Source organism: Castanea sativa, chromosome 1, assembly GCF_040712315.1.
Source record: "Castanea sativa cultivar Marrone di Chiusa Pesio chromosome 1, ASM4071231v1".
Taxonomy (NCBI): domain Eukaryota; kingdom Viridiplantae; phylum Streptophyta; class Magnoliopsida; order Fagales; family Fagaceae; genus Castanea; species Castanea sativa.
In genome coordinates this window covers 72,122,698-72,146,813 of record NC_134013.1, presented here as the reverse complement: position 1 = coordinate 72,146,813, position 24,116 = coordinate 72,122,698, and the positions used below count along the sequence as shown (strand labels likewise).

Genomic DNA, 24,116 nt, shown 5'->3' with positions numbered 1-24,116 from the left:
CTGAAGCGACGGAGGCACTTTTGGAAGAATTGCACAAGGGAATTTGTGGAAGCCATACTGGGGGGAGATCCTTAGCCTATAGAGCTCTGACTCAGGGATATTGGTGGCCCAATATGCAGAGAGAGGCTTAGGACTACGCAAGAAAATGTGACCAATGCCAGAGGTTTGCTCCCAATATTCATCAGCTTGGTGGTGTCCTTAATCTTTTGTCTAGTCCTTGGCCATTCGCTCAATTGGAACTGGATATAATTGGGCCTTTTTCGAGGGCCGTAGGAAACAAAAGGTGGCTACTCGTGGGAACCGATTACTTCACCAAGTGGGTCGAAGCTGAGCTTTTATCAAATATTAGGGATGTGGACTCCAAGAAATTTATCTGGAAGAACATTATCACTAGATTTGGGGTACCTCACACACTTATTTTAGATAATGGCGTGCAATTTGATAGTAAAGCTTTCAGGAAATATTGTAATGACTTGGGCATCACAAATAGATACTCCATTCCTACTTATCCTTAGGGAAATGGGCAGGCCGAGGCTGTTAACAAAGTTATAGTCAGTGGACTGAAGAAGAGGCTAGATGACGCAAAGGGTAGATGGATAGAGGAATTACCACATGTTTTGTGGACATATCGGACTACGCCACGAAGATTCACGGGAGAAACATCCTTCTCTATGATCTACTTGGCCGAGGCGGTAATACCTTTGGAATATGGGTTTCCCACATTAAGGACGAGTTCTTTCAGCTTGGGACATAATGATGGCCTCCTGGAAAGAAGCCTGGATCTGGTTGAGAAACGGCGAGAGGCCGCCATGGTCCAAATGGCTTATTATCAACAGAAGCTCAAACGAGGATATGATGCTCATGTGAAGCTAAGGCCACTAGCGCCTAGGGATTTGGTGTTGAGGAAAGTCATGGGTACTTCCAAAAATCTAGCGTAAGGAAAGCTAGCACCAAATTGGGAAGGACCATATCGGATCATTTCTGTAGCAGGCATATGGTCATATAGCTTAGCTGATCTAGATGAAAAAATTGTACAACGCCCTTGGAATGTAAACAACCTACGAAGGTATTATTATTAATAAAAAGCACTTTTGTCGTTCGTTATTCAAACTATCATTATGCATTTCAATTCACTATTTCTAAATATCAAATAGAAACTTGGTCATGCATGGTCCTCGGACCACATACCTCGTGGAAATTGATATCCTATTGTTTGTTAAACAGAACCTTAGTTATGTCAGGTCCTCGGACCTTCTACTATGGGAAAATTAACACTTCAATTCACTATTTCTAAATATCAAGCAAAAACTTGGTCATGCATGGTTCTCGGACCACATACTTCGTGAAAATTGATATCTTATTAATTGTTAAACATAACCTTAGTTATGTCGGGTCCTTAGACCTTCTACTTTAGGGAAATTAACATTTCAAATTGCTACTCATAAATATCAAACAGAAACTTGGTCATGTATGATCCTCGGACCACATACCTCGTGGAAATTGATATCTTATTGATTGTTAAACAGAACCTTAGTTATGTCGGGTCCTCGGACCTTCTACTTTGGAAAAATTAATATTTCAGTTCGCTATTGCTAAGTGTCAAACAGAAACTTGGTCATGCATGGTCCTTGGACCACATACCTTGTAGAAATTGATATCCTATTGACTATTAAACGGAACCTTAGTTATGTCGGGTCCTCGGACCCTCTACTTTGGAAAAATTAGTAGAAAACATACCACATGAGTGTTGATGCGTTGGTGAGCCACAGTAAGTTTGACGGATTGCTTTATGCCCCGAATTGAATCCTAAATTAAATTTTAGATTGTGTATTACTGTATCACATATATTATGGTCTTGAGGCATGATTTACAAGTATACGCTAAGTGTATGTACTTTTGTTTGAAGTTACGGCTAATTGAAATGTTGTAAAGACTTTACTATGTATTAAGAGGTGGAGTTAATTGTTCCATTCATTTAATTTTGCGCTAAAGGGAAGCGAATTAGTATTTTTGTCAGATGAAGATCAAACCATTCAAGTTTCTCATTAATTTTGTTAAGATATACACTCGAAACAAAAGTCCTAATACAAAAATTGCTACATAAGAAAATGGGAAGGAGTCCTAACTAGCCTAAGCCTTAAGCCTTAGTAGGGGGTCCTGCTTAGATGTACTCGCAGCCCCTTTTGCTTTGCTGTCCTCCTCTATTTGTTTCAGTTCTACTTCGAATGAGGTCTGGACTTTTTTCCCTTTGTCTCTGGCCACTGGTGGAGGAACATTGGGCTCGGCATTTTGGCTCGTGGGTTTCTCGGCTCCATCGCCTTGTTCCTTCTCTTTGTCAGAACCCTCAGGTTTTTTAGGAGTTGGAATGGGCTTTGGAATCATGGATGGGTGTGTTGAAGGCGCTGTCTCGGGGGTAGGTGCGACAGGAGGAAGCTCTTCGAGTACTTGGATGTCCTGCGGAAGCCAAATGTTCTCGGACTTCCTCAACTCAGAAGTTGTAGGAATCCCTGCCACATTTAGAGCTTCCGCCCACACTTGCTGGTAGTACTCCCGGCATAGCTCGGCGAACTCCTCTGTCAGATGATGTTCTGTCGCCTCTACCCCTTCTTTGTAAGCAGCCTTCTTCGCGGCCTCCATGTTGTCCTTGAAGGTATGAGCCTCTTTCCTCATTCTAGCAAGCTCCTTCTTCAAGTCAGAGTTCTCTTGCTGGGCTTTGGACAAGTCCTCGTCCTTTTGACGCAGAAGCTTGCGTTGCCCCTTCACCTGGGTTCTCATCGTTTTTAGGCTGGCCTCGGCACCGTCCCTCTCCCTCTTTTGCTTTGCCAGCTGCTTGGTTAGGTTCTCGTTCTCCGCAAGAGCTTGGTTTGGGGACTTCTCGGTCTCTTGCCTGACCTCAAGTTCAGCTGCAGCTTTCTTCCGAGAGTCTTCCACCCACTTCTCGGCAGCAAAGACTTCTTGAATGGCCTGCATTAAAATATTAAAATAAATCCATTATTATTAAAGCAAATTCAAAGTACATGAGAACGATTTTTTTGTTAAAGTGTAGTGAAAGCAGTAAGGTAGGGGTAAGTACGAGACACTCACCAAAGCCAAGTCCCTTTTGAGCAAGAGAAAAAGATGCAGTTGGTTCATCTTGTCCAGGGCGTCCATGTCCTTTGGCAGAAGGAGAGGTCGTTCCAAAGCCTCAGCCAGGTGATGAGCATGCCTTTGCTGGAACGCCCTGATGCTGGATTGGCAAGAGATTGGGGCCTCATCCAGCTTCAGTTTGGGAGACTAGTTGGTTGGTGTACGGCGTACCTCGGCTAGGTCCCGGTTCTCCCCATTTTCCACTGAAGAGGCACGTCCCTTACCTTTGCCAACTTTCTGTTGTTGTTGTTGCTGTTTTAGCTTCTTCTGCCTCTCCACATCTGCCTCCTTAGCCTCATTTTTCCTCTTTTTCTTAGGCTCCAGAATGGGAAGTTTAGGGTCGGAGGGAGGAGGGGGCAGTGGCAAAGGGGGAGGGATCTGGGACTCACCCGCGTCCTTTTGAGAGGCTTTCGAGCCCCTCTTCAACATCAACTTCCTAAGAGTGGACATATCGTCTTTTTTGGAGCTAGAGTCGGGCTGTGCAATTATCAGACCTTTTATACCCGAAGTTTCTGCGGGCACGTGCTCTTCGTCTGAGAGGATGATGAGTTGATCATCTCGAGGTCTCTCAGCTTCTTCGAGACGAAACTGGTCAATCTTCTCATCCAACGATTGTTGCGAGGATGCAGGTTCTTCTCGGACGGCTGTTGTTTGGGAATGTGTCAAGAGAGGAATTGCTGCGATGGGGCGAGAGTATAGAATGATAGAGGGGTCTTCTGGGAGTTCGTGGTCAGAAAGGAAGTCTCGTCGTGAAACGTCTATCCTTCTGCATCGTTTGTCTCCTGCGGTGATCGCGTTGTCAATCTCTTGGAAATCCTCTGATAAAGGATCGTATCCTAATATCAGGTGGGTTGCTCTCACTTGTAGGTCTTCGCTAACAAAGACTTCGGAGCGAAGAATGCGATTGAGGTCTGCGACATTGCAAAGGCTTAGACGCAGACGTACGTGTTGTTTATTTGTGAAAAAACATCCGAGGAGACGAGCATGGTTAGATTAGCGATAAATATCAAAGGAAAGTGCAATAATGCGCAATTTAATAAAAAATGGTAAAGATAATGGGATTAAGTCATGGGTTAGGGAATCTAACTCCTATGGAATCACACCTGGGTCTCCCCATTCGACTGGGCAGTGAGGACCGTCAGACCAGTTTCTTGAGGCGATGAGATAGTCGTCTTTCATGCATTTGTTGGACTTGGGAAGACAGGATATGAGCCTAACAATGCTAGACTTGGATTTAAGGTAATATCCTACACTTTTAAGTTTATGGCACTCGTACATGTAAATGACGTCGTGCCATGTGAGGTTCAGACCCATTTGTTCATTTAAAGCGTCGACACAGCCTAAGACTCTGAATACATTGGGGGTGCACTGATCTGGGCATAACCTATGGTTACGTAGGTATTCGCTGGTTACGTTTTTCATAGGAAGGGTCATCCCACCTTCTAGGAAGGCGATGATGGGGATGATAATTTCTCCCTCTCTCCTAGCGTTACCTATGGCTTCTACTGGGCAATATCTTAAGCCTACGTCTTGGAAAATCTGATATTTGGCCCGAAAACCCTCCATACCGGTATCGATATTTACTAAACACTTAAATCTACTCATTTGGTGGAAGTGAGAACGAAATTTTAGAGAAGGGGAGGGGTCTAGATGGTGGCTGAGGACAGAAGCCGAGAAGAAATGAGTAAAGGAAGTTGAAAACTTATGGGAAATAATTAGGCGATTCTTCACGAGTTTCTTGAGAGGAAAGATAGTGATTAACTCTTAGATTTGATTGATTTCTGAAAGAATGGATGGAGATACGGATTCCTAGGCGTTTTGGCGTGTGGGAGGCGACCTCAAATTAGAATTATCTCGCCCAATTTTTTAGAACGAACCAGGACCGTTAGATGCGTATCTCACTGTTGAACTTGGGGGACAAGACGTAACTTGCAGTCATTAATGCGAGTGTTTCGGGTTTCGAAGCGTCATAGGAGGTTTTAGAGAAATGAAAGGACCCCTACACGTGTGGCGATTTGCAAAGTGTGTGGAGGGTGCGCTGTTGGTTCAACACTCCATTTCTTTCCTCGGATGGGAGGGAAAAATGAGAGGCTATTGTGGGGGGTAAAAATGCTTAAATGCACGTTTGAGCCTTGGGCCTTGGGCCTAGTTAGTGGGTATAAGTCTGTTCAATCAGGGTCTTCTCGGCCCACGGGCCAGTTCGCATTACAAGGGGCCGAGGAGTTGTCCGAGGAGGAGTATCTCTTCGGACAAGCCTAGGAGAGGTCATGGGACTTGCTAAAGGGTTTAGAGACAAAATTCTAGAAGATCTGTTGGGTAAAGGCGTGATCCAAGCACCCGTTAGAAGCAGGAACGTGTGAGAAATATCTGAGAAAAAAGCTGCTACTATCGCATTAAAGGCCCTGCATCTACCTCCCTGGCCGCATTAATGGAGAAATGACCTTTGAACAGTAGTATTCAGCATTCCAGCTATTATTTGAAGACTTTAAGAAGGTGGTGGATGTGACAAGCATCTAAGAGGAAAATCTATGTTACACGTGGATGAAACATGGAAGAAGAAGAAGGATATAAGAAGACGAGAGAGGAAAGAAGATGGGGATCTCTTTTGAAAACTAAAAATTATAATCTTTTGCTTAGAGAAAGAAAGACTATACAAATTGTCCTCGGCTTACGTCCAAGGAGGGTTTTTTGTCATATTCATCTATTACTTGCATAGACTGCGACATTCTAGCCTGTTTATCAACTTTCCAATATCCCTAACCTAGGTTTCAAACTCATACTTTACAAATTTCATTGTATAAGACTCTTTGGGCCTGAGCCCATCACTCGTTTGGGTCTAGGTACAAATTGTGCACTTACAATGTTGTTGATGTGAAACTAACCAATTATTTCATTTTGTAAATTCTTTAGTTAGCAAACAATATCCTTTAAATATCATTGTATACTAAAATTTAAGATGAACACATTCATAAGATGAATTATTTAAAATATCTTTATTGTTTGATTTATATTAATTTTAAAAAACACATAAATAACTTCATATACTAATAAATTTAGAGAAAATAATTAAATTAACTCATTTACTTATTTATTAATAGATCTTACAATTGAAATGGATCAAAGTGAACTGAATAAACTGAAATGCTATACTAATATGGCTCAACGTAAGTATAATAACAATAAATGACACGCTTCAGCATTTAAATATTATAAAGAATATTTTTTTTTTCTTTGAGGGAAAGAATATAGATTATAGAAGAAAGAAAACCCACTTCTTTAAAGTTAAAATTCCTCACCTTATAAGTTGATAATGGGAAGTGGGATGGAAGTCAGATATTTCGTAAGAAAATGTGTTGAATTAAGGGTCATTTGGACCCTGGGCTCTCAAGAAGAAGCCTTAGAGAGAGCAGTCAACTTGAAGACATGGGTAAGGCCCGTAAGGTTATTATGCAGAAGGCTCACGATAGACTTCAATCTGAACTTGTGGCCCAAATCAACATTGTATGCCTTATTATATTAGCCCAAGTTTGGCAAAAGTTTCACTAATAATATTTCTTTTGATAATTATTTAAATAATTGACGAAAATAACTTGTTTCAAAATGATTTGATATAAATTTAAGAATTTCATCGTGGAGTTATCCTAAAAACTTTAGAAGTTCCAAATCCCAACAATAAAATTGAGCAAGCGATTGTATTGTCATCCAAACAAAAAAAAATTTTAATTCAAACTTTTCGTCCTATAACTTAAATGAGCATTTACATAACTTTTAGTCACATGGTTTATTTAATAATTATTTGACTTTTTAAGTGACTAATCATTTGAATCAACATGTAAATGTAATTGGTTGGAAGAGATCCTTTCAACTTGATTTAGAGGAAAGTTTGTCCTTCACAAATTGTATGCATTATTGCATTAGTGACAAAACAAAACAAAAACAGCACTCTTCTTTAAATGCCTTTTTTGTGGCTCAAGAAAGGTGGACTCAAATTTGAAAAAAGATGGATTAAAACTTTAAGTTTATAAAAATTTGGTTTGAAATTTAAAGGTTATATATATGAGAATTAAATAATTGAAGGGGTTTAGGTTTGAAAATTATCATATATATTTTGGAATAGCTCAAAATTGATGGAAGACATTCTGGTCCATTTCCTACAAATTGTTACAAACCTTATTGGTCTGATACTCTGTGGACAAAAAACTTTTAAGGGAGAAAAAATTTAAAAGCTGTTTCAATAAAGGCATCTCAGTTTTGATTTGATAATACTACGTGAGTGTAGGGTCACTGGGTCAGAAGGAAGAAAAAAAAAGTTGAAGTGGAGGTCCAAGCTGTGACCACAGACCACAACATTGAAATGGTGGGGTTTGGGTTGTTTGTAATGAGCATATATAGCCGGGGCTGAGCATGTAGAATCTTCGGAAACCATTAGATCCAGCCCACAAGAATAAGTTCTTCAGAACAGCTTGAACTAGAAAAGGGGCTGGGACAAAAAGTCGTCTTTCTGTCAATTTTTTTTTCCATCATCTTCACTTGTGCATGTGCTTTTTAGGTATGATGGTAAATGAATTAAGCTATTCGGGCACCGTGTTTGAAAAAAAGTTTTTTGTTTAAAAAATAAGTTAATTTAAACTCAACTATTAAAAAAGTCAAGTTCAAACATAATAATGTATTTGTGAATAAACTCATGAATATGCAAGTTCAATTTTAATTATGTATAATCTTATATTTTTATATGTATATTTGTTCAAAAACATATTTATATAGACTTGTGAATGGATTGTATAAGTTTGTAACTAGGTTCAAATAATATTTAATTCATATTTATATTTTATATTTTATTGGTAATACGTACAATTCATTCAGAGTAAATTTCATAGATTACTTCAAGATGCTTTAGGAATCCTTTTTCTTCTCATGGTTTACTATTTTACTTACTTGTAAATTGGTTTTGTGTGAGCTATAAAGAACTAAAAAAGGTTCATCTAACGTTCTTTCTTAAAGATTAGTCTTATCTTTGTTTCATTAAAAAAAAAAAAAATCTGATCTTTGGACATTCTTACTCTGATTCCTTGGTTCTCCCTTGTCAGAAGATACAATATTCTTGAAACTATTTATTCAATGTTTATTAAACCTTCTTTCAATGTGTAACACTGTAGAAAAATGAAAATTGAAAACTATTCCTTGTTTATTAACCCGTTTGGATACAGCTGAAAACTGAATGCTGAAAACACTGTAGAAAAATAATTTTTAAATGTGTAAATAGTACCGTGGGACCTACTTTTAATTAAAATATTCTCTAAAAAGTACGTGAATAGTGACTGCACAGTACGTGAATAGTGACTGCACAGTACGTGAACAGTGACTACACAGTATTACACAGTAATTTGTCCCTTGAGATGAGACGTGCAGTAGGAGGAAAAAAAAAATGAAGAGAAAAACGTTGAACGCGTTAAGTGCAATCCAAACCGCGCCCAAGAGGCTCAACGTACAATCTCTAGTGAAAGGAGACTACTCCCCTAACAAAGACCATTTAAACCTTTTACCCTATCCTTATCATTTGTAGTCAGCTTGACATCTCCACATTCTTCATTAAACATTGCTCCCCATTTGTAGCCCTGTTAAATAGAGAAAAATTTATGCAGTTAGTGTCAATTTGGCATGATTAATTTTGCCAACTTATATATTTTACTATTCAGCTTATTTTTGCTCCTATTTATGATTCTCACTGCACTTTTTGGTATTATTCATGAATCCCATTGTACTATTTCAGCTAACTTTTACTTTTATCTATAGCACTTTCAGCAAAAAAATTTTAGCTTTAGCAAAATAAGCGGATTTCAAACAGACCCTTAGTAGACACATTATTAACCTCAAACTCTTAATTCTTAAGTCTTTGAAAATCTTTGAGTGCATTAAACCCTTTCTTAGTACTCTTGTACCTATCGCAACAAGCATTCTCTCCTATAACAACCAAAAATCATTTGTAAATTTCCATTTTTCATTGCCAAAGATCTTTTGTAATTCCAATTATATTTAGCAAAAAAAAAAAAAAAAATTCCAATTATTCTCAACAACCTTATAACCCACTTAATTACACAGAAAAAAATTTAACTATAAATCTGAAATATGTCACATATCCATTAGCATAATTGTGTAGCCAACTTTGGTTTTGATGCATACAAAACCAATTAACACAATATAATTTATAACAAATTTCATAATCGCTTGTGATGGTAAGTGTTAATGGTGGTTAATAAAGTAGTATATATAAGTGATATGATAAAATCAGAATCAATTATAACTTACCAAATGTTAATTACTTGAAAGTTATAAAATTTATTATGAAAATTATTGTGTCGATAACATTACTCTGTTACTAAATGGCTTGCAGTTGCTCTACACATCCCCCTTTATTTTTTAATAACAGACCAAGTGCCTCTTATTTTCTTCACGTGGTTTACTAAACCACCAACTTATAACTTGTATTATGTGGTTTGGATTTTGTGTAGGTGCTCCTAGCAGTAGAGTTACTAAATAAGATGTTAGTTATTTAGGAACGTGACAAAATTATCATTACATATTATCCTGTTGGTTGTTTCTAATAAAAACATTATACCAAAAATAGTACATGTATGGATATTGTAGAATTTTTCTTTCATATATGAAATAAAAGAGGTCCCTAAAAAAAATGAAATAAAAGAAAAATAAAACGAAACAATTTTAGACCACGGAAGTATGTATTGTGAATGATTAATCCTTTTGTAGTGGATTTCTATTGATTCAAACTAGTAAAGCCTCTATTGTTCATTAAAAGATTTGGAGTTTAAATCTCGCTTACAAAAAAAAATTGATTAGTGTCTTAGTTTAATAATAAAGAATAATTATCATGAAATAGACGCTATAAATTTTATTATATCTAAAAAGAAAAAGAAAAAAAATCATTTTTATATATTGTTCCTTCCTCCGTGGAGTACCATACGTTATTGGGTTTAAATTCAATTATTTGCCCTGGGATTTACTTGTAGGACTCAAAGAAGCATAGAATACTTCTTGACCACAGAAAGAGTTTACAGTTTAGATAGAGACATATTTCTATATGGGAAGGATATTTCTTTGGAATTAAGGAAGTAGGAACTGTGGAAGGTTTGTTTCTTTGTATTGTTTATTAGTAAGCACTAATTAATAAGGACAATCCTCATATCAGTGAAAAATAAATATTTTTTTCATCCAAAAAAAAAAAAAAAAAAGAAAGAGAAGAAAACAAGATCGAGACGTAAATGAGACATTACTGGTCTTATCATGTGGGGGTGCGTGAATCTTAATTGTTGTTGCAGCTTGCATAATCCAATACATTTCTTTGTATCTAAGGGACGACTAGTTATTATATATGGAGTATATATGGAGGCAGTTTTCAATTTGCCAATTTGTATCACATAGTACCCAAACTCTTCACCTTATTTTTTGTTCAATAATATGGTTATAAATTGGGAAGATATCTTCATTAAGTGCATTTTAGAAAGAAAGTAGAAACAAACAGTTCTGGGAAGTTCAAACCATACACTGTTACTAATGACAAAGTTTAAACTCATGCTAATTAAGAAGATACAGTGCTGAATTTCATCCAATAGTAGATGTTTAGCCAATAATGATGTCGATATCCCAGCACTCTTGTACTATAACTTGTTTTTGTAAACATTAATGCATGTCACTAGTTCTCCAACCAACTTTATGCACATTAAAATTTTGGGTTTTCTTTGAATCCCTTTTCAAAGTGCCTACAAACTCTACAACTATGATTAGGGGGAAAAGTCGGAAGATTAGCTAGTGAACTAGATATTTGGTGGATTATTTATGGCCCACATAGATGCTTATCCAATGATGTGCCTTGTATTTCATTGGTTACAAGGACATAATTAGTATTGCTTGATTCTTCAACCAACTTTAGACACGTACACATAAAGTTGATTTCAACATTAATAATTTTTTCAGCCTATGTTGTCATGAAATCCCTAAGAAAAATACCTAGGATAGCTAGCTTAATTAAACTCATTGGTCTATAAAGGAAAAGGAAAAGCAAATCCCATATATCAACAAGTTGATAAGTTGTAATAAAACTAGCTAACATTAACCTTGTAGAACAGAAGAACCACTTGATATTAAAGAAGTCTAGCTAGCAAAAACATGTATAACAATAAAGAACTATATGTTTTAGATGATCCCCAAAAGAGAGAGAGAGAGAGAGAGAGAGAGAGAGAGAGAGAGAGAGAGGGAGAAGGATAAAGCAAAGGCACATGGGAACAGGAGGGCATGTGGAGAAGATTCAGAGCACTTAGTTTAATTAAAATTTTGAGGTGATGAGCAACAAGGAATAACATGGATCCACCCTATTCCAAAGGGGTACCCCTCTAAACTTCTAGTAAAGGCATGTGGGGAGCTTTGTTGTAGGACAGGCTTAAGGCAGTACATTGTAGGACCACACCTTAAAACATCCCATCACACACCTTCTCCGCCACAAATATATATATGTGAATCAGCGAATAGGGGAAGGTGGGTCTCCTAGTTCCCTCAGATACACTTAGCACTAGAAAAATGAAAGCAACAAATGATTTCTCCATCAATGGATAAATGACACACACCCATCCCATACTTATTCCCACATAAGGGCCAATCTGCTACTCTATCAAAAGGTGAAAAGAAAGGACATTGTAAGGAATTGGGGGAAAGATGCCACCCTATTTTGATAGACTTGGAATCTCATCATGTTTTGCAATTCACCACTCAATTATATATCCTTGCACATTATTTGGGATGATTGGCTAATTTCTTGGATAAACATGATCAATGAAATGCAATTAACAAGTATATTTTAATTTTTAGATTTTATTATAATAAGTCTTAAAAAATCAATATTACATCACAAAAAACAAAACAAAACAAACAAATTTATGCCTTTTTTCTTTCTAATGGTACGCCTACACCTAGGAGGACATGTTGGTTTTCATTCATGAAAATGATGTTTGGTTTATTGTTCTTGGCATGCTTTCCAATCCCTAACAATGAATTATTTTATTTTCAGAACACAAGGTGAAACACAGAATATGTATATTGTGAATAGAAAATTACCATAATTCTACAGCTAGTGCCAGACTCAAGATTATGATTAATTGATAATACAAGGTCTACCATGCAGAGGTGTAATTTTCTAGAAAGAATATGAGAAATCTAAAGCAATTGTTTATTAAATTTTCTCCTTGGATTCTGGATATTCATGTTCCCAAGTTTCCTCGTCACACATGGGCTGTGATTATGGAACACTTGATGGCATTTATGGATTGTTGGAAAGGATTTCTTTTCCTAGTTTCTTAGAGCATTCGCACTGGACATGCTAAATGGCGTATGTAGGAAAATTTTACCATTTTCCCACAAAAATCAAGCTTCATCTGGACTTCTAAAAATCAACTATTATAAAAAAAAATTGCAATAGTGCTACAGTGCAATTCTACCTTTAGAATTGAGCTACAGTGCAATTCTAAAGGTAGAATTGCACTGTAGCTCAATTCTAAAACAAAATAATAGTTTTTTTATTTCATCTGTCTTTTTCTCTCTCTTTATTTTCTGTGTTTTTCAGTCCTTTCTCCCTCACTCCCACTCTGTCTCTCCGTCTCCCACTCCCTGTTTCTATCGGTGTGCAGTGGTGGCCTATTTGTGGTGGATCTCGGCGTGGCAAGGTCACGATGGTGGTGTTTTTTTCTGCAAAGTCATGGCGTGGTGAGATCTTACCTACTTTCTCATTTAGATCGGCATGGTGGCATGGTTGTTGGCGAGACTGGTGGTGGTTTTTTTTGTGTGGTTCTTGCGGTGGGTTTCTCTTGGTGGTTATTGGCATGGGTTTTATCTCTCTCAGATCCATGGTAGAGCTGTGGTGGATCAGCTCCCTCTCTCTCAGATCTTCTCTTTAAACCCATTTTCTTCAAACCCAAAACCCATGCACATGAACACCATCACTAGAGCCACCCATGGCCGGACCCACTAAGCAGTGTTTATGTTTGGAGTGATGGCAGTGGCAGCGATTATTAGGGATATTAGGGATAAAGGAAAGAGGGAGATAATTTTATATTATTTTTTTATTGTATAATTTATATTATTTTAATGTGTAGTATGGTAAAATAAAAGTTGGGATGTTGGGTGTATTGCAAAATAGTATGGTATAATTGATAAAGTAGCTTTTTGGGATGGTAAAATAGGATGAAATAGAATTCCCGAATGTGAATGCTCTTATATCAAAATTTTTCTTTTTCTTTTAATCTTTTACAATTTTACTAGAGACCGAAGAGTCATGAGTTAGTCTGTCCGAAAAGAAAAAAAAAATTTGAGAAGTTTTGGGTGTTTTTGTATAAGAACAATTATATAGTAATGTTAATTTTATTAAAGAAAGCTATAGTTTTAGGTTTCAATTAATTTTGTAGTTAAACTTTATCTTTTGTATAAACTGTTGAAAAATTAAGTTTTCAGTTTAAAATAAATGTTAGTAAAAAAAGAGTTATAAGGAATTGTAATTACATAGAGTTTTAAGTTTAAAACATACCACCGCTTTCCCTTGGTGCGGTGGTTACTCTGCAAGTATAAATGCTTGTGAAGTGTGGGGGGCAAGGACCGGAGTTCAAGTCTCCAGGAGGGAGTTTCACACACATATATACTTAGATTAGGCTAGAGTAGAATTCTATCTTGTATAAGAAAAATAAAAAGTTTTTTTAATATCTCATAATGCCTAATTAAATGGACTCTTTATAATAGGATTTTTTTTATTATTTTTTTTTACAGTTTTACTGCAGACGGTTTTAAACCGGAACTTAGAGCATTTATCTCAAGTTTTATTTTTATGATAACCCTAGTAGCATTCATTTCTGCTCTGGTGGTGGCCAGGAAAACTTAATTTTTGGCTGCAGGCTCATTGATGGTGACGAATGTCTTATGTGAAAGGACTACTTATGAGACAGCCAGCATGAGCAGGATGTTCCTGTACAAGAATAAATAAATTCACTGTTTCCTATTGGTTTAATTTTTTTTAAATGATTATTTACTTATGGGCGAGGCTACAATTTAATGTACCTCAATCACATCTGTTTTTAACAGTCAATTTAAACATTATTTTTTAGTTTCATTTACAAGAAGCAAATTCTGCACAAGTGTCTCTTTGTTTCAGTGGAAAGACATCATTTTCTATTTTTCGTATATTTTTGCTATTTGGTAAAATGAAAAATGACTTAAAGATTAAAAGTAGATTTTTTTTTTACTGTGCCCTCACACCCTCCATGTCTTTGTGGTGCCACTATTACTTTTACCATCACTACAATCGTCACTATCATCTCACATGCTATTTTTGATGTCATTGCCACCGTCATCACCATCTCTAATGCCATCACCAAATTCACCACACAACCCTAGAGTTGCCACTTGACACCTCTATTGCTGCCGTGACCACCACCTGCATCAAGTTTGTGCCTATATGCAATATTAGTGATTTTGTTTGGATTCAAAAGCATAAAATGTTTTTGAAGATCATTTTTATAGTTGCAATAAAAAGTGTCATCTTTTCAGAAATTTTTTTCATAGACAAACGGAGTGAAAGTGTAAAAAAGGATAAATTAGTGACAGAGGATAGAATAGAACAATAGAATAAGAATTGAAAAAATATTCTATATCCTATTTTGAGTGCTTCACTTTAAACCCCATAAATCGTAAATTAGTACCAAAAAAATTGCAAATTACGGTAACACATTATTTTTCTCTTTTCTTATCAAATAAGAAAAGTTTAAAATGAAAAAAAAAAAAAAACGACACATAATACATTATAATTGGTGAATATGAAGTGGAAAGATAAGATTGGAATAGAGAAATTTTATTCAAGGAACATAAATGTATAGTAGGTTGTAATTAATTTGTTGAAAATCTGTAGCCAGCCTAAAAGAAGATAATCTTGTCAATTTCACTTGAAATAAAAAGAGGTAATTTCATAATTATGATTTTTTTTTCTTGAATCTAATAATTCACATAAAGTCGCATCATATAACTTGGATACACTATCTGTAAATATTTGATTTTGAAACATAAAATATTTATTTTTTAAATAAATGGGATTATTTTCCAAGCTTTGAGAGGTTGAAGCTTAGTTATTGTTGGTTTCATCCCATAACTACCGTGTAAGTCACTAAATCATCAAAGTCATGATTATTTTTCTTATTAATGCTCGGGATACTAAATATTTTAGAATATAACAACTTATAAATTAATGTGACACTATCGGGTCGGGTTATTGCATAGAAAGTTTCTCCCACAGTCTTCAGATGAGGTGGAAGCCTGGGCAACTGTCAAAGCCATTTCCGTTGCTTTGTAGTTGGGTCTTCATTCAGTCATTATTGAAGGGGACTCCGAAATCATCATAAAAACCTTGAAGAGTGAAGAGATCTCCTTTGCTACCTTTTGGTCATTCGATTTCAGCAGCTAAACTCTCTTTAGTTGCTTCTTTTTTTTTTTTTTTTTTTTTTTTATAATACAGTCGTACTTATAAATTAGGTCATTATTTAGCTCATAAGTTATTTAAACATACGAGATATGTTAGTAGTTATTCTATGTAAATGAAGGGTGTTCTTTCACACTTAACTAATATATTCTCGGCCGATTTTAGCCAATTTTTATAAATGACAGCTTTTTTATTTAAAAAAAAAAAAAACTACAAACAAATAATTATGACTTTTATTTATTTGTTTATTTTTAACATCAAATAATCCCATTCATTAGCACTTTAATTTTTAAAGACTATCATAGAGGTTCATAGAATTTCTTATGAAATTTCTAACCATCAACTTAGATTTTCTAGCACCTCTGAGAAAGGGAAAAAAAAAAAAAAATCTATGAACTTAGATTTTCTAGCTAGAAGTAAAACTTCAGGTCATTTAACCTATAGCCTATATCCTTCATGCTAGTCATATGAGAGAGAGAGAGAGAGAGAGAGAGAGAGTCCCAAATCACTATCCGACGTTGGGTCCACGAAAGCTCACTTCTGTGATATACTATTTCACAATTTAGACCTTTCGTTCACAGTTCACACTGCTCTTTCTCTCTCCCTCAACCTAAATATCGCTGTCCAATTCAGTCTCTGCACCCATCACCTCATCTTTCTAAAGACCTGTCATAACCATGAGAGTGAGAGCCAGACCATAACCCACCCCCCATAAATTGGTGCAAAAGGATCCTCAAACCCAAAGTGCATGCATGATCTAAATTTTCCAACTCCAAAACCATGGCCTTCCCAACTTCTCATGGTTTCATGTTCCAAACTCATGAAGATCAAGATCACCTCCCTTCCTCTAACACCTTTCCTTCATGTCCTCCTCAACACTATCATGGTCTCTCTCTCTCTCTCTCTCTCTCTCTCTCTCTCTCTCTCTCTTATGCTTAATAAGTTGATGGTTTATTAATTTTATTTATTTACAATTATGTTTTATTGATGTATTTTGGGGCGCTATTGTTTCAGGTGCTGTGCCATTCATGATGAAGAGATCGATGTCATTTTCAGGTATAGACAATAATAAGTGTGAAGAAGTTGTGCATGGAGATGATGAGCTTTCTGATGATGGATCACAGCTTGGAGAGAAGAAGAAGAGGCTGAGTTTAGAACAAGTGAAGGCACTTGAGAAGAGCTTTGAGATTGGAAACAAGCTTGAGCCTGAGAGAAAAATGCATCTGGCCAAGGCTTTGGGGCTGCAACCAAGACAGATTGCCATTTGGTTCCAAAACAGGAGGGCTAGGTGGAAGACCAAGCAATTGGAGAAAGACTATGAGGTCTTGAAGAAACAGTTTGAAGCACTCAAAGCTGACAATGATAACCTTCAGACCCAGAACAAGAAACTTACTGCTGAGGTAATAGTTTCAATCCCCACTGGACCAAATGGATTTAGTTTAGCTAGCTTGTTCATATATTTGGTTTTGGATATGAAAGAGAAATAAACTTGGAAATTTATGGTCTGGGCATGTTCAATTTTTGCAAATATATAGCTTTTTGGGTTCTCAAAAGATTTAAACTTGGAAGTTTATGATCTTGGCATGTTTAGATTTTGCATATATATATATATATATATATATATATATATATATATATATATATATCTTTTGGGTTCTTGTTCCTCTTGAGCTTGACTTTCCAATTTTGTGTCATTCTACCGTTGAGAATCTACAAGTAATAAATGAAAGTGGAAAACTTGCTCCTCCATGTATGCTTCTTAGGCACCAGTATATATGTTCGTCTTTCTAAGAATGAAGTTGAAGAAGTCTAGGTAGATAGAATTTTGGAGCATCGTTTATCAAGGAGAACACCTTTGTTTTATTGCCTGGTTCTTGATCTACCATTAACAATGACTTCTAAAAGTGAACGATTCCTTTTTTTTTTTTTTTTTAACTCTCTTTCTTGATTATTAGTTGATCATCGCTATTCTGAAGTGTCAGTGTCAGAACTGTGCATCTTAGGAACAAAAATTATATTAATTACAATGGTACCTTTCAAGTAGCCCTAGTTGCAATTAAGTATTTTATATGTTTGATTTAGAACAGGATGTTAATTAAGTATTCTCATTCTGACTTACTATTGCTTCGTCTTGATTTAATTGCTTTTATTGTAATGCTGCAGTTGTTGGCTCTTAAAAATAGAGACACAAATGAAGTTGGGGTTAAATGCATCAAGAAAGAAGCTGAGGGTTCTTGGAGCAATGGAAGTGAGAATAGCTGTGATATCAATTTGGATATTTCAAGAACACCAGTAATGAACAGTCCAGTATCTTCACAGTTAAGCAGTCACCACCTATTCCCTTCATCCCTTAGGCCTACAAGCATGACCCAACTCCTCCAAGGCTCGTCAAGACCAGACCTCCAATCCTTAAAAATTGATCACATGGCTCAAGATGAAAGCTTCTGCAACATGTTTACTGGCATTGAAGACCAACATAACTTTTGGCCATGGCCCTAGAAAGCTAGTAGCACTATTTCCATTGAAGTAAAATTCAATTCTCAAACAAAGTAATACACAATTTACTTGTTCATCTATGATGAGTTGGGTGTTTGAATTCATATTTTGGCACAGTAGATTGGTGTATAGATTTAAACATATCTAGCTAGCTGATCAGTTGGGCTAGAAATCAGTAGGGGAAATTGATTAAACTGTGGAAATTACATACTTTCTTGCCCATCAGTCAGTGAAATGTGATATATATGCTAGGCTGAATCATACTCTCTTTTGTTTAATTATTAATTCTTAGTTAAGGTACATGTGCTACTGAGTGGGTTTCCAGCTCTGGCATGTAACATGGGCTATGAAATAAAATTGGATTCTCTCTTTGCAATTTCCAATTTTTTAATAGTTTGGTGCTTTGGAATCATGACCTTGCAGATTGTACTACAAAAAGAAAAAAAATTGTATAATTAAAAATGCTTTGGAGAAAGATCCAAAGATGAGGAAGGGGGTGACCTCATGCATCAGTCATTGCGGATTAAAAGGATGAAACAAAATCTAGGTGGGAGTTAATGAAAGAACTTGTACAGAAAAGGGGTGGTCAGATTTCATGCACCCATTCCAAGAAGAAAGAAGCGAATGAGCTAGGTGCAGAAAACAACAAGGGAAGGGTTTAGGCATGGTCTTTGTTTGGTTTGATTAGTTTTGAAGGGGGGTGTTTGTAATTTTCATCTGACAAGTATCTAACTGTGTGTACTCCTCCTGTAGAGTGTAGAGGATCCATGTGACCTACTGTCACCATTTCCTATCATTCAACAAAATAGCGGACTTTTTTCTCTCTCTCTCTCTCTCACTCTCTCGTGCACATAGACTTACCGGAGTAATTTTTAAGTATTTTTAGAATATAGAAAATTGTGTTTTTTTCTCGCACATTAATAATAAGATTCGTTCATTAAATTCATAGTAGAATCTACTATATATATAAGAGGAAGGAGTACTATTTCATTATATTTCGAAACTATTTAAAAATTTTCTTACTCACAAAGTTCTTGCTATCCGTTCCAGCAGAAAAATAAAGATTATTATATGCAGGAGCCGAGTGGACTTTCAATTAAACAAGCATTATTGGCGAGGAGTGCTAATTATAATAACCTCTCAAGTAAAAGATCAAATTTACTGACAAGTTTGTGTTGGAGCAACATCTCCTTCATTTTACTTAAAAGGAATGCAGAGAATCTATTTTGTGATTAAGATTCTATTTCTACCTGATCATAAATTAACACAGTACGAAACTTTACCAGTCAACTACGAACCCAATTAATGAGTCAAGTATATGAGCAATGAGCATATTTTAGAAGCAAGGTATGATTCAGGAAAAGTACTTGAGCCCATGTACACATTCCCAAATGGATATGTAAGCTTTTGCCTCACCAATTTTGGACAGAAGAATCTGATCCCAATGCATAAGGATAGATTAATTTAAAGCACCCCCTAAAATTTTTTGAGATTAATATATAGGTATGGAAAGGACATGAATGGTTATAAGAAAAACGCAGTTGGTAGCATGTTTACAACAAGCTCTCTTTTACAAGCTACCAGCCTTCTTTGTTACCTTAGTGGTTGCATGTGTTGTCATCCCAAGTTATAAGATTAAAAGGCTGGTAGAGAGAAGAAGATTAAAAAAACAGCTCTCTTGCAGGCTTTTATGCGATAGTACAACATAAACTGCTGCAAAGCTACGTGCGCAGAGTTTGTTTTGCTGTAATATGTATCTTTCGTTTGTAAAATTTAGCCAAATTTGAAAATATTTTTTTGTTTCGTTGCCAAAATTTAGTTAAATTTAAAAATATTTTTTAATTGTAAAATGTTTTCACATCAAAAACTTGGCAAAACATTTTATAAAAACACACTATGGCTTGGGGTGCCAGTCCTGTAGTTGGAGCCTCCAGTTTTGTAGTTTATGCTTAAAATTTTTAACATATTACACAAAACATCTAAAACTATTTCATTAAAAATAACTTCAAATAATGTTTTACTTTTGAAAACATTTTATAGGGAAGCAAACAGAACGTTTTTAAATTATGTTATGGCAGCATAAGCATAAGAAGCTTGGTTGTGGAAAAAGAAAAAGAAGAAAATAGAAAAGTTTAGTTGTTTCACAAGGCAGCGTGTGACGGTGGGATTAATCAACAGCAATGAGGCCACAACAGTGGCTCGAGGATGATCAAAGGTGCTGGAGACACAATGTGTTGCTGTGGCTGTTATGAGCAACGAGATGAAGGCTGTTGTTGTGGCAGATCCGTTTTGGGATATAAATTATTTTTATCTTTTGGGAACGGATTTGGTGGGGCTGGATAGCTAGATATGATATGCGTTTTGCTAAAAGGCCAAGGAAATTTAACTCTGATACCATGCTACAATTGGCTTGTTTTAACAATGCTGTTTTTTAGAAAATAAGTCATTATTCAAGAAACATTTTTTATAAAATTAGCTTATTTTTTAATATTTGATAGCAACTTTATAAATTGAAAAATAACCTCTTAACTTCCCTCATTTAGCTTCTTGTAAAATAGAGATGCTTTTCAAAAAATTTTATTGAAAAAAAATCTCTAAAAATAAGTCAAACTTTTTATGTTAACCAAAGATATTTTTTATCTGACTCATCTTTTTTTATGCTACCAAACACTAGAAAATAAGAAAAACTATTTTTATACAAGATTTTCCATCGAAACAAACAGAACGTAAAATTGTATGATTATGTGTAATTAAATGATAAACAAAAACATGAGAGAAAGAGCAAATACAAAGGTTTAGAAGGTTCAACCTACGTCCACGGTAAAACACTATTGATGTATGCATATGTCTACTAAGCTATTGGGCTACAAATTACAATGAACTTAGTGTATATATATTATATACTAGGGAATGTTTGATTAATCCTAAGCTAACCATAAAATAACCTAATATTAATTTGCTTATCTATAATTAGACAAGTCTACAATTGGTTTTGGTCATTTGGCCCTAATATATCTCACACAATTTGTGTTTGCAAACACAAATTTTACACCAGAAGCCTGGTGTGCTGTACGTCACTCACTATATTTACAATGAGGCATATGATATGTTTTATCTACCAAATAAAATCTCAACTGATGTTTCATGATTGCATCAATCCTGTGGAGCGGCCAATCTGAAATATTTTATCGTTGTATTGACTTATAAAAATTTAAGGGAAACGTTAAAATATTATAAATTTTACTAAATAAAATACTTTTAAATTGATGTAATTGTGTGAATATAATCATGCCATTTCAACAAAATATAAATATTTGAATTACCTTTTTGGGATGGATAATACATAATAAAATTTATAATATTTTTAGCATTACTCAAAATTTAAATTAACACGCATTCCCGCCATCTTTGTGATTATATGGTATTATAACAATACCATGAGAGGCAGATATTTGAGAGTATCACAAATACAATGTTCTAGATTTTCTTTAGTGGAAGATTAAGGCAGAGCACATGCTTTTGAGATTTGTCAACTGTAAAAATTATTAAAGAAAAACCATAGCTTGTACTACCTTGATTAATCAATTGGCACTGTCTGATGGGGAATCTCTTTGTTTCCACATTCATAACTAAAGAATATACAAATTTTCAAGAGGGTATGTTTGGACTTTACACCGTCAAAGAACATTTTGTTGGTTACAAGGTGCAAAATAACGAGGCTAATGAATATAGAATAGAAAAACTTTTATTTGTAACAATACATGTTGGGTACAAAAAAAATAGGCTTGCAGTTGCCTTTCACTAGAGTTTTGTAGTGACTAGAGTTTTTCTAACTCTCACTGATCACATTTGGCTTCTTTGACGTTTGAATACTTCATTTCATACTAACATGAATGGGGGTCACACTCTTTTTGGGTAATTATTCATCCACATTCCGAGATGTGAAATGTTTTATACAATATCTACATTTTCATATTAAATATTCACGTTTTATACTCGATATGAAGGAACGTAAACGTAATATAAAAAAGCGTGAACATTGTTCAATGTAAAACATTCAACCTTTTTTAATAGCTGGATATGAACTCTAAACAAAGAGAATAGTTGTCTGTAATACCTCTAAGTGAAGTAACCGCGGTAAATTTGTGACAAATCATTATTACAAACTTTGAAAAAGAATTTTACAATTAACAGAAAACATTTTCAGGTTTGATTAAATTTTACAATGAAACAAACATAATAAAATGCTTAAAATGTTTTTCGTAAAACATTTTACAGCGAAATAAATTGAATATAAAATATAGAGATGATATTTGTAAAATTCTCTTAAATTTAATTCGAATAGTCAATTTTCTTAGGAGGTCATGAAGTGGCTGCTTGGCCAAAAGACAATATTATTATAAGAACTTTGCCAATTTCAGAGAGTCGGTGCTGACATCAAATTTAAGTGTCAGAAGAAATGGGGAAAAATAAGCAGAAGAATATGAAGAAAAAGAAACAGTCTCTAATTCAATCTATATTGGGACGACTCCAAAGCAAGACCAGGGGCCATGAGCCCGTGGATTTTTAATTCTTACGAATATTATATATATATATATATATATATATATAATTTTTACATTAAAATATAAAGAATTATACTTGCTTGCTTCCCCTAAAAAGTAATAGTTTGTAAAAAAAAAAAAATCAATAAAAAAAAAAAGAGCCAGGCATCAGCATCACATTCATGTAACCGTTCATTAGATCAAGTGCGGATGCGTGATATTTTTTGTTTTTTTATATATATATTTTTTTGAACTTCAAAACATATTTTTTAATTATTTACCTTTTTGAAATTCAATTGACTTATATTAATTATGTTATTTGACTTTGGCTGTTTGTTTTTTAGACCCCAAGACAGTTAATAATTTGGTTTTTTTTTTTCCTTCGCTTTTTCTTGGTAACACTAATTAGTTTTTTATTTTTTATTTCAAAAATTACTTTGCATATAATTAGATGATAAATATGATTTCTATTTAATTTGTAATTTTGGGAAACTTAGCTGCAATATTTTTTTTAAAAAAATGAAATTGCAAATAATTCGAAAATAAATATTTTTTTCTTCTCTTCTATTAATTGGTCAAAGGAATTTATCTAGAATTATGACACTAGTACGAATTTTATTATATAGGACATACAAATTAATGTATCATTTCTAAATAAAAAAAAAGATAATTAAAATTTTTATTTATTATTTTGTTGAGGTGGTATTAATCACATTTATTATTACATAAATCTGTCTCTATTTTTATATATAAAAATTGATAATTGGTATGATATATTTTATTTAGTTTTTATTAAGTATTGATGTGGCAATGGCACTAATCAAATTCATTATTGCATCAAATTATATAATCAATTTTTTAGTAAAATTATACTTTGGGCCTTGTAATTTAAAATTCTACTTTTGCGGTTGTATAAATACCAAGGAAAAATAAAATCCATTTCTATTCAACTTTACATGACCATTCTTTCTCAAAAAAAGGAAAAAAAAAAAAAAACTTTACATGACCATTTATGTCAAATAGTTATTGTTTCATACTTTTGGACGTGAAATATTTCACACAATGTCTACTTTTTAATAATAGATGTCCTATATTTTATGTACCCTTGATACGAAGAAAAAAAAAATGTGAATGTAGTGTGAGATGGTGTGAAGCGTGAATACTATCAGATGTGAAACATCAAAAGTCATTTGTGCCACCATAATCAGTAGCTCTTAAACTTTTTATCTTTCAAAATTAATTTTCACATGTAATCAGGGATTTTGGTAATGGATGGCCTAAAGGTATTTGTTTAGAAACTTTTTATGGGGAAATAAAAAAGTAATTAATATTTTTAACAGTATTTTATAAAAATAATATTAATACTTTCTTAAATTAGTTCATTAACTAATGATCGGGCTACACAGACAGATTATAAAATCTATTTGTAT

General features: G+C 34.6%; 1 protein-coding gene across 1 annotated transcript; it reads left to right on the top strand.

The window, feature by feature from the left end:
* The first annotated feature begins 16,219 nt into the window (after positions 1-16,219).
* On the top strand, positions 16,220-18,525 carry LOC142644656 (homeobox-leucine zipper protein ATHB-20-like). Its single transcript, XM_075819236.1, has 3 exons — positions 16,220-16,532; positions 16,661-17,046; positions 17,810-18,525. The coding sequence occupies exons 1-3, from the start codon at positions 16,427-16,429 to the stop codon at positions 18,143-18,145; spliced, it is 828 nt and encodes a 275-aa protein (XP_075675351.1). The 5' UTR covers positions 16,220-16,426; the 3' UTR covers positions 18,146-18,525.
* The last annotated feature ends 5,591 nt before the right edge of the window (positions 18,526-24,116 follow it).

Bases quoted from the DNA above. Each gene is read 5' to 3' on its own strand.
- LOC142644656 (XM_075819236.1), top strand. From the start codon at position 16,427: ATGGCCTTCCCAACTTCTCATGGTTTCATGTTCCAAACTCATGAAGAT. The intron at 16,533-16,660 runs GTCTCTCTCTCT...CTATTGTTTCAG, and splicing joins TCCTCCTCAACACTATCATG to GTGCTGTGCCATTCATGATG. The intron at 17,047-17,809 runs GTAATAGTTTCA...GTAATGCTGCAG, and splicing joins ACAAGAAACTTACTGCTGAG to TTGTTGGCTCTTAAAAATAG.